Source organism: Rhinatrema bivittatum, chromosome 9 (assembly GCF_901001135.1).
Source record: "Rhinatrema bivittatum chromosome 9, aRhiBiv1.1, whole genome shotgun sequence".
In the NCBI taxonomy this organism is placed as follows: domain Eukaryota; kingdom Metazoa; phylum Chordata; class Amphibia; order Gymnophiona; family Rhinatrematidae; genus Rhinatrema; species Rhinatrema bivittatum.
Window position 1 is genome coordinate 266,566,518 of NC_042623.1, and position 15,067 is coordinate 266,581,584.

The window sequence follows — 15,067 nt, forward strand, 5'->3', positions numbered from 1 at the left end:
GGGAGGTATAACCCAGCAGTCTGGACTGATCCGGGTACATACAGGGAACAGATTTTGGCTGTTCAGTGGGAGATGACATTTCCTGTGACAAGAGTGAGAGATCTGCCTGCAGAAAGCATTAGCCTTCTCAGGTACCTAAAATCTTAAATTTTAACTGTGGCGCTGTAGTTTGAGTGTGTGAGGATGAGCTATTCAAAAGTAAACCACAATGCACACTATCATCTTGTCCATTCATTTAAAAAATACAGCACTATGCTTGCAGCATTAAATTTCTAAAATAAAAATGATGGATTTTGATGTAGGTCTTGCACTTTTGTTACAGTAAAAATATGTGTCTAAATAGTGAGGAACAGGAAATCCTTCACTGGAAATTTAAAACAAAAAAATAACTTACAGAGCTAGCTGCTTGCCTAGAATAACCACCAGCTAATATGTGACCTGCCGTCCTCACCAGCAATAGCACCTCTACTGCCACTAATGTGAAAGCAGAGTCACTTTAAGAAACCCTAGAACACTTTGGGGCACAGATACCTGATTTTGGGGATGAAGCAAAGTCTGGGCTGCTAGGTGAATGTAATCCATATGTATTACTTGCAGAAAAATCCTTCTTTGAGTGATAGGAATCCTTAAATGCCAGGGTTTAAACAATGTTTGCAGCCTCCCTTCCTCTTCCATAAGAAGAGTTGGGGGGGGGGGGGGGGGGGGGGGAGGGACGTGGCGTGCTGTGCAGTCCCTAACTGTTAATATGTCCGCACCTAGGATTGCACTGGCAGGTGGGGGTGTGGGTTCAGCTGAGAGGATGTGTGTGACCCACTGTCCCCCACCTATCCTGCTCTTCTCTTCAAACTCCTTCCTTCTGCCTCAGCTCATCCAGTCTTCTCACTGCTCCCTTGGTTTCGGGCTGACCCCCCTGCCAGCTGCTTGGCTGTTGGGGGCGAGGTCCTGGTCTCCTCACAGGTTCCGCTGCTGTGCCGCCCTCAGACAGACAGACAGAGGGTCTTGGCCTCTCTGCTGCCTCCACTCATGGCCGTGTCCACATTTAGCAGCGGGGCCCGGTCTCCTCACCGCCCTGCTGCACAAAGTGCTGCTGATCTGGCCTCTCTGACAGCTATTCTGCCTGCCTTTGGCTATAACTGACATGCAGTCAAATGCTCTTCTACAACCCCCTACCCTCAACAGAACCATAACTCACAATCTATATTAACAAAATGACTTTAGCTCCTGCGAGAACAATATCAAGGGCCTCCTTCAATACACGCGAGACAACTCCCACACAGAGACAAAGAAACTCAACCCCACTGAGTACATTAGAGTTATGGGACTCATTTACAACAATCACTAAAGAGGATCTCAAAATGCTGCAACCTCAACTCTTGCCCATCTAAACCAGTGAAGCTGGCAAATGGGGGCCTCATAACCTTGGCATAAAAATTGTAAACTCCTCCCTCTCTCAGGGATTGCTACCTACAGAGCTGAAACCCCCCCACCAAAAACCAGCCATATTATGGGCCTTACTAAAAAAGATCAAAATATATAATAAGGAAAAAAGCCTTATGGCATACCTATAATATAATCACAAAAAAAACCCAAAACCATGAACAAAAACCACTAAAAAGTGTGTATATATGGATGGCCATACAAGGCGGTAGCAGAATTTAGGACTATTCATTTACCCTTTCATAATCAAGCGCCTTTTTATAATCATAATGGTGCAATCGTGCCAGAATTAAACACACAATGTGAAAAATATCAACTTCAAAAGTAACCAAGGAAACTTAGCTCATATGGTTGAGATGTATCTCCACATACTTAGCTTATATGTCACAGGAACATCAATTCCAAAAGCTTCATTCAAGTAATCTTCTGCCCAAATGCTGCATTTCGGCATTCTCCTGACACCTGCTTTGGGGGCTCGGAAGTGCACCTCAGATCCAGACACAAAACACCTAAGGGTAAATGAACAGCCCTAAACTCTGCTGCTGCTCTATACAACCATCCATATATATATATGCGCACTTTATGGTTTATGTTCACGGTTTTTCCATTCGAAAAAGGCCATCTGATCTAAATATATCTGAAAACTGCTGCAGAGTATCTTAACATTCCTTTTCTGGGGAAACAAGTAGAAGAAACAATGCAAATTCATCTAAATGATTGTCTGGTAGAGAGAAATTGGCTACACCATTGGCAATCTGGATTCAGACAGGGCCATGGAACAGCGACAGTCATCTCTCTGTTGGTTGATCATCTCAGATACAGTGATAGAAGCCAAGCAATGGTACTAGCACTGTTGGATTTCTTGGCAGTTTTTGATGGCATGGATCACAATGTCATGTTGTTATGACTAGCAGATGCCAGTTAAGTCGCAAGGTCCTAACCTGGCTTAATTCCTTCCTGTCTGAAAGGCAACAGTCTACATTTCGCTGACAACTCTTCGGCACTAACCTGTGGGGGCCCCACAGGGCTCTATACTATCACTTGTACTCGCCAACACCCACCTCAAACCACTAGTACAGCTGATCCAAACTTTTAACATAAAACCCTACACTGATGCGGATGATGTCCCGCTCGTACTACCAATGAATCTGGACCCATCAACAGCTATAAAAAAGCTGTTGTACATGTCTCACAGCCATCCAAGAGTGGACTAAAGGCAACAAACTCCATGGGAATTCCACCAAAATGGAGATTCTCTGGATTTAAAACATGAACGGTCAAGTTCAAGATTTGAAAATCCCATTTGGAACCTTTGAGATCCCTCTAAATTACGGGTAAAAAGCCTTGGAGTCTTGCTGGACTCAGACCTAACCATGCTTCGGGTGACAATAAACAGCTGTCTCTTTCAATTACATACACTGTGAAGTCTCCATCCTCTCACTGAGTAACAGTGGTCAGTGCCACAGTAACCGCAATGCACTGTTTAAGGGAATAGATAAGGCTCTTAATCTCTGCTATACGACTGACAGGGATGCCCCTGGCCTTCATAAACAACACCGTCTACCAGCTGCCTACAGAACCAAATTCAAAACCTGATGCTGATCTTCAAGCGTCTATGAGGAAACAGACTTAGTAACCTAAGACTGTCCTTCTACATTGCCTTGCAGACCTCTAAGATCCTTACATGGAGCCCCTAAAACAAGCTCATCAACAAAATGGATACCCAAAAATCTTTTTTGGGAGCAGCACCTAAGAAACTCTCCCTCATTTCAGGGAGCAAGCAAAAAGCCTGACTCTTCCGCCAGGTCTTCAATGCTGCCTTACTTGTATCAGAATTTTGTTGCAATCTTTATTTCAAGTTTAGTCCTTAGTGTCCACCTTCTTCAGTCTAGAATTGTTAAGCTGTTACCATTATAGTAGGTCATATCCCACCCTTGGATGAAGTTCTTATTTAAAATGATAGGTAATAAATCCAAATCAATAACTGTAAGCCCGTCCCCAGGCTGACAGCTCTGTGTTCTTCATGGCACTAACCATGACCTCCCGAGGTCTGGCTGTCCCTCTGTGAAATAAATAGAACCCACAGGTTGTTTGTGTTTGAAATTCTTCACCTAATGACTTGAGTTGCAAAAATGTCCTTCTCGCCTTTCCAAACAAACCCTCATCCCTCATGTAGCACAAAGGGGTAAGGCTAGTCTGAACAGGTACACCCTCACTTTCATCACTTTTATTCCAGGAGACAACCATCCATAGGAAACTCTCGCCTTTCACAAGCAACGGCTAAACTAAGGCTAACAAGGAGACTTTCTTCTCTTCGGTGTCCATTGCTGTTTCTCCTTTTACAATGGAAAATACATAACCTGCCTCCATCTGTGCCAGAGGCAATGCGATCATCTCAAAGCAGCACACCGAAAATGACTGTATTTTTCACTCCATAAGACGCACTCTTTTCCCCCAAAAGTGAAGGGAAAATATCTGTCTCTTATGGAGCGAATATTAAAAAAAAGTAACTACAATCCCCCACCCTCCTGACCCCCCCCCAAAGACCTGCCAAAAGTCCCTGGTGGTCCAGCGGGGGTCCGGGAGCGATCTCCTGCACTTGGGCCGTCAGATGCCAGTAATCAAAATGGCGCCGACGGCCCTTTGCCCTTAGTATGTCACAGGGGCTACCGGTGCCATAGGTCGGCCCCTGTGACATAGTAAGGGCAAAGGACCGTCGGCGACATTTTGATTACTTGCAGCTGACGGCCCAAGTGCAGGAGATCGCTCCCGGACCCCCGCTGGACCACCAGGGACGTTTGGCAGGTCTTTGGGGGGGGGGGGCAGGAGGATGGGGGGTTGTAGTTAATTAAATTTAAAGGGTTGGGATGGGTTGGTTTTTTTGGGGGTTTTTTTTCAGAAAGAGAACGATAAAAGTTTTCTGATCTGAGGAGTGGACCGAAATGGCCCTCCCCAGACTCAAAAATGAAATGGGGACAAAAAACAATTTTATGCACTCCCCTAAATTTGCTCCATAAGACGCACAGACGCCCGGGAACAGAGCTGGTTTAGCAAACCATTTTTTATTTTTTTTATTTTCCCCCTCTGGATCCTAGGTGCGTCTTATGGTCAGGTGCATCTTATGGCACGAAAAATACGTTAAGTCTCAGCTCTCCGTCTGCTTTAACTGGCACACACCCAGATCTATACATACACATAAAGAGAAAATACAGGTATTATATAACTTAAATTGAATAAAACAAAATACAAAAATATTCCTATTCAAATATCCTACCTAAACACATTAAACACTATCTATCCTCACCTTCATTCAATTTAATCCCAAACATACTCAAACTCCATTAAAATACCCTGTATCAATATAAATCTTCTTGAAATTACTATGTGAAACTTACAAAAGTGTACAATTGATCAACAAACATAATTAATTCATTAACAATTTTAAAATGTGTTCCTTAACATAGTCTTCAAACGTCCACTTTCAATTAATGCACATTAAGCATATATATCAGATGATTTTTCTTCCTATTCTTCACCCAAACGTATCTTTACTCCTCTTTACATATAGGCAGTCATCTAAGCGAGATTCCCTTTTCCTTATTGACGTAGAGAAACCTTCTAAACATAATTTCTACTCCCAACAAAGAATTCTTTGTTTCGCCCTCATTAATATGGGCTTCATCAGGAGAATTTTAAAGATCCTTATCCCAATTGTTCAACACTATGTTCTCTAGTAATTCTCCAAGCCTGTGGTTACCAACTCAAGCCGCAGCTTAACTCATTATCACAATGCATCTCCAATCCACTTAGACATTGTCGTACCTCTCCATTCCTTGACCCGGTGTAATCAAAGACTCAAAAACTGGAAATAGTTGTCATCGCGCATACTCATAGGTAGTTCTTAATGTGTTTAGGTAGGATATTTGAATAGGAATATTTTTGTATATTTATTGTATTTTTCAATTAAAGTTATATAGTACCTGTATTTTCTCTTTATGTGTATGTAAAGTATTGTCTGTGAGAACATTTAATTAGGACCTTCATTATGGGTGTGAACAAATACATCTGCCAGGATGCAACAGAGCAAGCTACAGCCAAATACTGGGTGTGGTCACTACATGTTATAGCAGATTGCCTGCATCATCTCCTCGGTACGTACAGCCACCAAGGATTAAAAACAGATGTGGCCAAAAGCCAGAGACACATCATTCTTTCTCTCACCTGATACTTGGGTGCATTGTTGCACTGAGGGAAGCTGCCATTGACCTCTCCATTATGTAGCAGGTTATTGTCCACTAAATTCCAGCCCCAGCTCTGGTCATCACTGCCCAGCAGTGCCACATAGCCCTGGCACTGCATGGGGGCTCGTTTGGTGGCGATGCCTATGACCGCCACAGTGCCCAGCGGACCCTCCCACCACACTTCCCAGGCATGACGGCCTTCGCTGAAGCCAATCTTGGTCCTGGCCCCATCAGTGCTCTGGGCGATGGGGTTCCGGTGCAGCGTGAAGCCATTCTTCTTGATGTACACGTTCCGGGAGCAGTCGTTGGAGCTGAAACCATGTTGGAAGGCACGGATCTGAAAAGAAGAGAACTTTATTTAAAGTTTCTTCTTTACCGACATTCGTAGGGACATCATGCCGGTTTACATCGAACAATGGTAACAAGGGGAAAACAAAAAGTTGCAAATAACAAGGGTGTGAAAAACAGGGAGCTAAAGCAAGAACAGGCAGATATAGATTCAGATTTTCACTACATTGTACAGAAAACCTACTGACGGAAATACTTTTATTACATTATACAAAAGTTTCCATCCTCGTAATTTGAAAGACAATATATTCCTGGACAGTTTTTGAGGTTTAGAAGTCTATGTTCTACTACTGTTGGATATAAAATACAAGCTCAAAATCTTATTGAAAGATCTGTTGCAAGGGGCTACTCAAAATCTATTGTTAAGAATGCATACAGAGCTCTCTTATAGGCTAAATAGAGAGCATTTGTTAAGGCTGCTAAAAAGAGTCCCCCACTCGGGTGACTTGTTCTTTTCCATATTCTTCCAAGACATTTGCTATTAAAAGAATTATTTTGCAGCACTGACCTCTCTTATCTTCCCTACACAGCTTTAAGGAGAATCCTATTTCTGCTGTTGAAATCTGCATGCATGTTTGAGCCTACGCTCCATCTCTCTGTCTGTTCTGGACAGTCAAAAGGGTCAGGTGACTTGTGGGGATTGTTCTGTAAGCCCATGTGGATTCACATTACAAACATTTGTTCATTCGGGTTTAAAATACCCTTAGGTGCTGCCTGAACTTTTTCAAGCCACACCGAAGAAGTTATTTATGCTAATATTTGTCCAAGTAACCTCATCTACATTGGTCAAACTAAACGTTAAATCAAATTAAGAATCATTGAACATAAAAGTAGATTTCGGTCTGAGAAAGAAAATGCTCCCCTAGTGGATCACTGGGTTCGCATGTCACATTCTGTGGAAGATCTAAAGGTTTTTGTCATACGCAGAGCTCTATTAAGGAATGGGGGAGATCTGTCTCAAGCTCTGATGCGTTTGGAACAATGATTTATTTTTTCATGGCATACAGTTACACCAAAAGGTTTGAACGATTAGATCGAGTGGTCAGCTTTTTTGTAAAAACCTCAATATACTTTATCTCCTTTTGTAAATTATCTGATTGATTTTCAGTCACATTGGGCCGGATTTACGCACATAACCGGCCTTACGCGCACCGGGCCTATTTTAAAAAGGCCCCGGGAAGTGTGTAATTCACGGGGCTTTACTAAAGGGGCGGTCTGGGGGCGGAGCCAGAGGCTTCCAACATGGATCGTGTGTCGGCAGGCACAAAAGATAAGATAAATATTTTGGGGAGTTAGAGTAGGGTTGGGGGGGAAAGGTTAGGGGAAGGGGTGAGAAGATCAGGTTAGGGGAAAGGGAACAGGGGAAGACAGTGTGGCTCAGCGCGCGCAAGGTGCACAATTGTGCACCCCCTTGCGCACGCTGACCCCTGATTTTATAAGTTGTGGGCGCCTGCGCGCACAAGTTATAAAATCTAGCGTACATGCGCACGTGCCAGGTAGCGCGCGCCCTCCTTTTAAAATCTACCCCATTGAGTATTTAAATTGGCTCTTCTCACCCTTTTTATGTCTAGTCTCACTGAACCATTGACGTTAGGATCTTCATTTCCAGTTTTGAAGGCACACAGTCGGGTCTTTATGGTGTTTCTAGAGGCATGGCTTTATACAAACACAATGATAATATTATTGTCTTGTAGAAGTTTCATTAATGGATCTTTTTAAATTTTGATTATAGTTTTATGGTCAAATTGCTGGACGTATGTATCAGTTCCGATAGAGATGTCTTCAATGACTACGGCTGAATAATATTTCAAATAGAATGTCTGCGGTTGTATCATGAGTTGGTCTAAAACTCTCTACATTTGCTATGTGTAGGGTCTAATACAAGCAGTTATATGGTTTATGAGAATTAACATAAGAACATGCCATACTGGGTCAGACCAAGGGTCCATCAAGCCCAGCATCCTGTTTCCAACAGTGGCCAATCCAGGCCATTAGAACCTGGCAAGTACCCAAAAACTAAGTCTATTCCATGTAACCATTGCTAATGGCAGTGGCTATTCTCTAAGTGAACTTAATAGCAGGTAATGGACTTCTCCTCCAAGAACTTATCCAATCCTTTTTTAAACACAGTTATACTAACTGCACTAACCACATCCTCTGGCAACAAATTCCAGAGTTTAATTATGCGTTGAGTAAAAAAGAACTTTCTCCGATTAGTTTTAAATGTGCCCCATGCGAACTTCATGGAGTGCCCCCTATTCACTATATTTTACATACTGTCATTGATTATAGGCACGCTCACTTCTTGTATAATTTCCCCTGAGGAAGACCTGGCCTTGTGGGATGAAACAAAGAATTCTGTCGGACGTTACGTAGAAGTGTTTGAGTCAGCAGCAATTTTTACATCGGACCTACCAGGGAGTCGTATAAAGACGTCTTTGAACTAGTAGCAGTTTTGTCATCGGGCTACTTTACATTGAAGATTTAGGAATTGGTTCAAAGAAGATATTTATAAATATTTTACATTATGGTGCTTATTACTTTTCTATGCTGATTTTATTTGTTACAATTCTGCTTTGTAGAGGCAATTTTCTAATATGATTTGGGTGTATGCTGAATGTGTATGGAGCAGTTTGAGTGAATGGGTATGTGAGGTGTGACATGTCTTAAGGGTTTGGGAATGCTTCTAGCGATGGTTAGGACCTAAAATAGTTTGTACATTATTTATTGTTGTATTTTTGTAATTAGATTTATTAGAAAATATTAAAAACTGTTTTTAAAGTATTATACATTGCATATGTTCTCTCTGTGTACTTCTCATTTATACGTGAGAGAGGATAATTTGCATTTTAGTTTGTATCCTTCACTGTATTGATTATGAATTTGGTCACCATGGTGAATCATGAGCTGGCACTCCAGTTCAGCACTGAATGCAACAAGCAGGGTTGGAATGATCTTCCGCCATTGGGAGATTAGGGGAGAGGAGAGAGAGGAAAAGCTAAAGGAAAGACAGGGACCGAAATAAAAAGCTGGCTAGGGATTGGGGAGCAGAACCATTAGGGGAGTTACAGAGGGAACGAGTGTGGTGGGAGTGCAGATATCTGGCAGCGAGATGTAAAAACAAGATGCTAGGAAACAATCAGACAGGAAGAGAACAAGGACAAAGTTGGGGGAGGGAACTGAGGAGGGTAAAGAGGAGAAAAAAGGAAAGAATCCGAGGAAGATCAGACAGAGGAGAGGACGCCGAGGCAAAGACAAGATGATTCTGGTGAATATAATTTTATTTATGGTGTAAATAAGAAAAATAAAAAATCTATGAAAACGTTATCAGTGCAAACTGACAAAAACAGATTTTTTTTCTAATAATTTCCATACCAAGGCCGAACCCTTTATTGTATTGCTGTTATTTGGTAGGTGAAAGAAGGGGTCACAGTGTACAGGAAGGATGCCTGTTGTCATCTTCACCTCCCTCCCTTTCACACATTCAAACTGTGCACAGCACAATAAAGGTACCAGGCTCTCTGCTCCAGTGTTTAAAACCAGAGAAAACGACCTTTTCAAAAAAACTAAGGTTACAACTTTCTAATGCAAAGGATGTGTTGCTCCTAATCGCCCAGAACTGAAGCTAATGGCTGCATAATTTGCTTCAATTTATAACCAAGATCCATCGTGACACAGTTTAAGGGTAAGACAAAAGCTGTCTCATACATTTTTCATTATCCTGTTTTGTGTATTTCCTAGAGCCTGATGCCAGATTGTCCAATCACTGCTGATATAAGAACAGTGGAAATGGGGCCCAGGTTTTGCATGGTAAAGCAGGGCTCTCCCACCTTCCTCCAAATATAGAATTCTGCCAACAGTTGCATTTTCTGAAATTAAACTAAGAAACCTATAGAAATGTGTATGGCATGTTAGGCAGCTAACTGGCGTTCCGCCCTCTTTTCTTTGTAAAAATGATGATGGAACAAGCAGCTATCCAATCAGGACAGTTTGTTTTGCAACAATACATTTGTGCAGAAATGTATGACACTGGTCTGCCGTACAGACATGCACCTCAGTTTTCTGTGGCAGAATTTAGGACAAAGATTTGAAAATTCTGCAGCAAATTTGCATTGAACTGTATATCGAAAGAGCAAATTTTTTGTTTTTTTTTCAAAATAGTTTTTATTAGTAGCAGCAAGAACACGTAGCCATACATCAAATATCATTATTATCCAGCCAGAGCCAACATGGCTGAATATGGCATTAATATTATGTGCGCACAATACCAAAGATTGGTAAACATTCAACAGACACACACATATATATATAGTGCAATTCTCGCTGCCCGTGCTTTCCTTGATCTCCCCTGCCCCCACCCCCCACCACATTCAAGAGCCTTCGCCACAGTCCCTCATCTCAGACATCCAACCTCACATTCATCCCCATCCCCCAGACATACCACAACCCCCCCCCCCGAGACCAGGGAATTCACTGCCAAGACACACTATGACCTGTTTCCAACAGACCCGTTTGGGTTTCTTTTGGTAGAATTACAAACGCTTGCCAACATCCCTCATAGGGCTTATCTCATTTGCGGATACCATCCATACAGGCCATCCGATGATGCCAGGCCGCTATAGTGGGGGATGATGCAGGTTCCACCCAGACAGACAGGATCGTGCGGCATGCCAGCAAGATGGCAACTCACACTGCTCATTTAAAAGCAAAATATTTTTCCAAGCCACTGTATGAGTCTGATTCTCTTTCCAATTCACTTTTCTTTTTAACTTTGCCTGTTGCTCATCCTCTCAAAAATTGCTTCTTTTCTTCTGCCTTTCACCCTCCCCTCCAGGACTGGAAAACTCCCAGAAGGGATCTGGCAGTGGAGCACCATCTTGGAGTGCTGCGGCTGCCAGCAGGGCAGAGGGCGGGAAAAAAAGCAGGCAGGAAGAATGCCTGGAAGCAGAGGAAGGCGAGAGGCCTGTGCCTGGAGAGGGAAGGAAAGCACAGCTCTGCTCAATCGGCTCACCAGTACTGCTGGGGAAGCTTCCAGCCACTGCTGCAGGGCTCAATTCACTCATGACTCCTGCACTGCCCACAGCGTCAGATGTGGACAGTGCGATAGTTACTGTTCATTGTAAACCGGGGTGATATGTATATTATACAGGAACCTCCGGTATATAAATCCTTAAATAAATAAAAATAAATAAATGTTATCAGCACCACTTTCCAGCTGAAAGCATGAACCAGCATGGGGGGGGGGGGGGGGGTGTGGAGAAAGAGAAAAGAGTGCACCAGCCTGGCGAGAAGAGGAGACGGCACAACACTGCAGAGAAAAGTTTGGCACCTCTAGCATTCATGCTGCCCTTGGAAAAACTGAAATCTTCGTAGACCGTGATACCTTTTATTGGACCAAAAAAAAAAAAAAAAAAAAGAGATGACAGCACTCCCCTTCTTCCAATGTCACCAATTCCTGAAGTTCTCTTTTTGTGAAGTTTCAGAAAACCTAGGTTGTGGCAGGATATCATCTTGCTCCATTAGAGCTGTCAGTGTCTCACAAAACTGTGCAGCCAGGCTGATTGGCTTAACTAGACCCAGGCGTGAGCTGTGGCTCGCTGGGAGTATTGCACAATAGGAAGATGTGACCCATGTCCCCCTACCTTCCAGATGTAATAGTGTGGTGGGCACATTCCTTCCTTCTCCCTCCCCCTCAGCCCCTCTGATCCTCCTCTCCCACCTCTTCTCTCCTGGCTCTCACGCACCCGGCTCAGTCTTCAGCTGATGGGGCCCGGCTTCCCCATCAGTGACTCAGTTCACTAGCAAGAGTGGGCCAGTTTTGTTTCATGGGGAGGGGAGGGGACTGGCCTCCCCATCAGCAGCTCAACCCGGCAGCACAGGTCAGGGAAACCCGTCCAGTTTTTCTGTTGTCACCATCCGATTCTGCAGGCGGGGCTTTGTCGTCACCATCCCTGCACGGCTTCTTCCTCTTCCGCTGGTGCAGCCTGGGAAACTCCACCAGCTTTTACTGCTGCCGCCAACACTGCTGATGAAAAAAACAAAAAACGAAGAAACCTTCCTCTACGGGCCGGATCCCCCTGGAAAAATGCGCTCCGTGAGCCGACCCCTGTTCTAGAAAATGCTAAATCAGCTCCTTTCATGAGCAAAGCAACACTTAGGTGTGCTGCAGAACCAAAACAATTTAGAGATCAAAAGATATAATTCTACTGTACAAGCCAACTCCTGAGAAACAGATGCCATGTATAGATAACCCTCAGTTATAGCAAAAAAAATAAAAAATGTATGTTGCAAGCATTTTTCCCATAGTAACATAATGGGAAAAACCCTTCAGTACATCAGGCCCAATGTTAGCTCTTTTGTAAGACAGTCAAGAAAAAGAAGAGGGAAAAAACTGTGGCAACAAGCCTACATTCATCCCTCCCCCCTTTCTCTGCTGTGATCATTTCAAAAACAGGTCTGCAAGATAGTCTGAGATCTACCAATCTTTCCATCTGTGCAAAGTTCATTTTCTTTGATAAAATGTGCCATATCATATTTTCAGTACCTTATTCTCCTAATTTCCACAGTTTCATGAAAATGAATCCAGGACAACTAGAGTTCTTTTAAGTCACCTACTTCCCACATGAGCCGGAGAGTGAGAAGCACGAAGATCTCCAAGTGATGCTGAAGGGTTTATCCTGCTAGAATTTAGGCAATCAACCTGTCATATCAAAAGGTTAACAACGTTTACAGGGAAAATATGAGGGTGGGCACCAAACAACCAGCAGCAACTTGCAGGCTGCCGAGGGGAACCCCCCCTCCCAAACCAGTATCTGCCCCATAAGGCACCCTGCCAAGTTCTGTTTCTTGAAACCAGACAAAAGGAGGATATCAGGAATGGCTTCCAGTTCTTCCCCCTGCAGAGATTTGTTTTCACCCATAGTTTCCTTTAAACCCGATGTTTAATTACTGAAAATCATGGTAGCCTCCACCTATTTGCTCTAGCTCCGGTTGTTTTGGGCGAGACAGAGATTTTGTTTTTTTTAAATCCACAGTGTGGGTAATTTTCAAAACTATTCTTATTTGTTCAGGAGCTGAATTCTCCAAGCCAAGAAACTAGGGATTAACAGATTGCACCAAGGGTGTGCGTGTCACTCACTTACCCATTTCTCATTTGAAAACAGTGCCTGCAAAATACGGCCTGTTTGCACAAGTTATATTTTCTAAAACTAGACAAAAAAACCCAAAAAAACCTTATGTTTCAAAAATGGATGACTCTTCCTTCTCCTGCAATGTTATTTTACATAGAAACCAAGCACTGAAAAATACCGCACAGCAAATTTTCTGCACCTAAGAGAGGGATTCTGGTTATTTGATGTTTTTAAACATGTTGGGGTATAGTAGCAACATAGGATTTGCACCAATGAAGAGCCCTTCCTGTGTGAACTGCTGCAAGCAAGCATGAACAGAGTTATTCTGGATTAAAAACTGAAATTTAAGAAAACAAAACACCAAATTATGTTATTCATAGGAGTGGCTTTGGTAGTAAAGGACTGAAGCTGTCCCCCAGTAAGAGCTGTGTTCATCATCATACGGAATGGGATTAGGTCGTTCCACGCAAAGCGCAAGACATCCTCCACGACATCATAACCACTGCATGGCCACTGAGCCAGTGGCAGCTCCCAATCGTGGTTCTGTTTGGTTTTGGTTTTAACTGAAGGCAGCAACATTGCCCAATGCAAGTCAAACCAAAGGTTTACCAGCACATATGGGCCAGAAGACGGCCAGATGGCATCATAGGCTGCCATCGCCAAACAAAAAAGAAACGTGGAGACCAAAGAGAGGGTGGCATAGTGGCAGTGTCACTGGCCCATAACCCCATGTGATAAGGAAGGAAGATTTCCTGACTCTTGGCCTGGGTCCAGCCTCACTGGATTGGCAGAAGAGCTGCTGCCAGTTGCTGAGTGTGGACACCGTAAGAGTGAGGGAGATCCAAGGTGGGTGGGAGTGTGTGTGTGTGTGTGAGAGACAGAGGATAGGTGAGGCTAAGGTGTGAGTGGGAGATAATGTTGGAGAGTTTGCAGTCAGCTGCACTTTCTTTTTGGAGAGGGGACTGTGAGAACAGAGCTCTCAACCTCCCCCTTTTCTGTTTATTTTATTTTTAAAACATAGTTTTATTGTACAAGCAGACTTTGTCTTAGTTATAGAAATCGCTCTATAAAATCACATTGCAACATTAAAGAGTAGTAAGCAATGTGAAGGTTTTCTTGCCAAGGTAGCCCCCACTTAAAAAATGATCACAGGATTAGATCATGTCAGTGAGAGAAGCTGTGACTCTTACCAACATGGCTGCTTCCGGGTGTCAACCACTCCCTCGCAATATTCCTGAACAACAATCACTTGGGAATAGAACTGTTAATACAATAAATGTTACCGCTCATCAGGTATACATTTGAAACCTCTTAATAGAAGGCACATCTCTTTTAAAACATGAACGGTCATTTACTCTTTTAAGACTCCAGCTACAAACAGTTTCAAGATTTATATTTAGTGATTTACAATAAATGAAGTACAAGTAGTCGCTGTCTGAAGCAGCTAATAATTTAAATCAGGGTTGTCCCAACTTGCCCTGCTGAGTCGTCAGCCAGTCCCCACAAGGCATCTGCACAGGATGCCCTGGAGAACCGGTGTATATTTATTGTGGTAATCCTGAAAACCTGACTGGCTGGTCTACATCCAGAACAGGGGTGGGCAACACTGATTTAAACAGTTAACCATTTTACATTTTACTCATTTAAACTGTTAACTATTCAAACAAATATTGCATCCTTAAGTTTTCCTATCCCTGAAGGCTATTCTAGAGGGCAGGAAATGGAGGAAAACATGGTAGAGAGAGTCAAATATCTCAAAGATAACAACAATGCACAGGAGAAATAAAGTTCTAGAACAGTGGTTCCAAAACTTGTCCTGGGAGACCCAGAGTCACTCAGGATACCCACAATGAATATGCATGAGAGAGATTTGCATGCACTGCCTCCACTGTATGCAGATTTCTCTCATGC

The 15,067-nt window shown here is 43.1% G+C and overlaps 1 protein-coding gene across 1 annotated transcript in view; it reads right to left on the minus strand.

Moving 5' to 3' along the window:
• FBXO45 (F-box protein 45) overlaps positions 1-15,067 on the minus strand; it is a 32,015-nt gene that overhangs the window by 11,716 nt on the left and 5,232 nt on the right. The window contains exon 2 of the mRNA XM_029614979.1: positions 5,659-6,015. Coding sequence (XP_029470839.1) covers positions 5,659-6,015 — 357 coding nt within the window. The remainder of the gene's footprint in view (positions 1-5,658; positions 6,016-15,067) is intronic.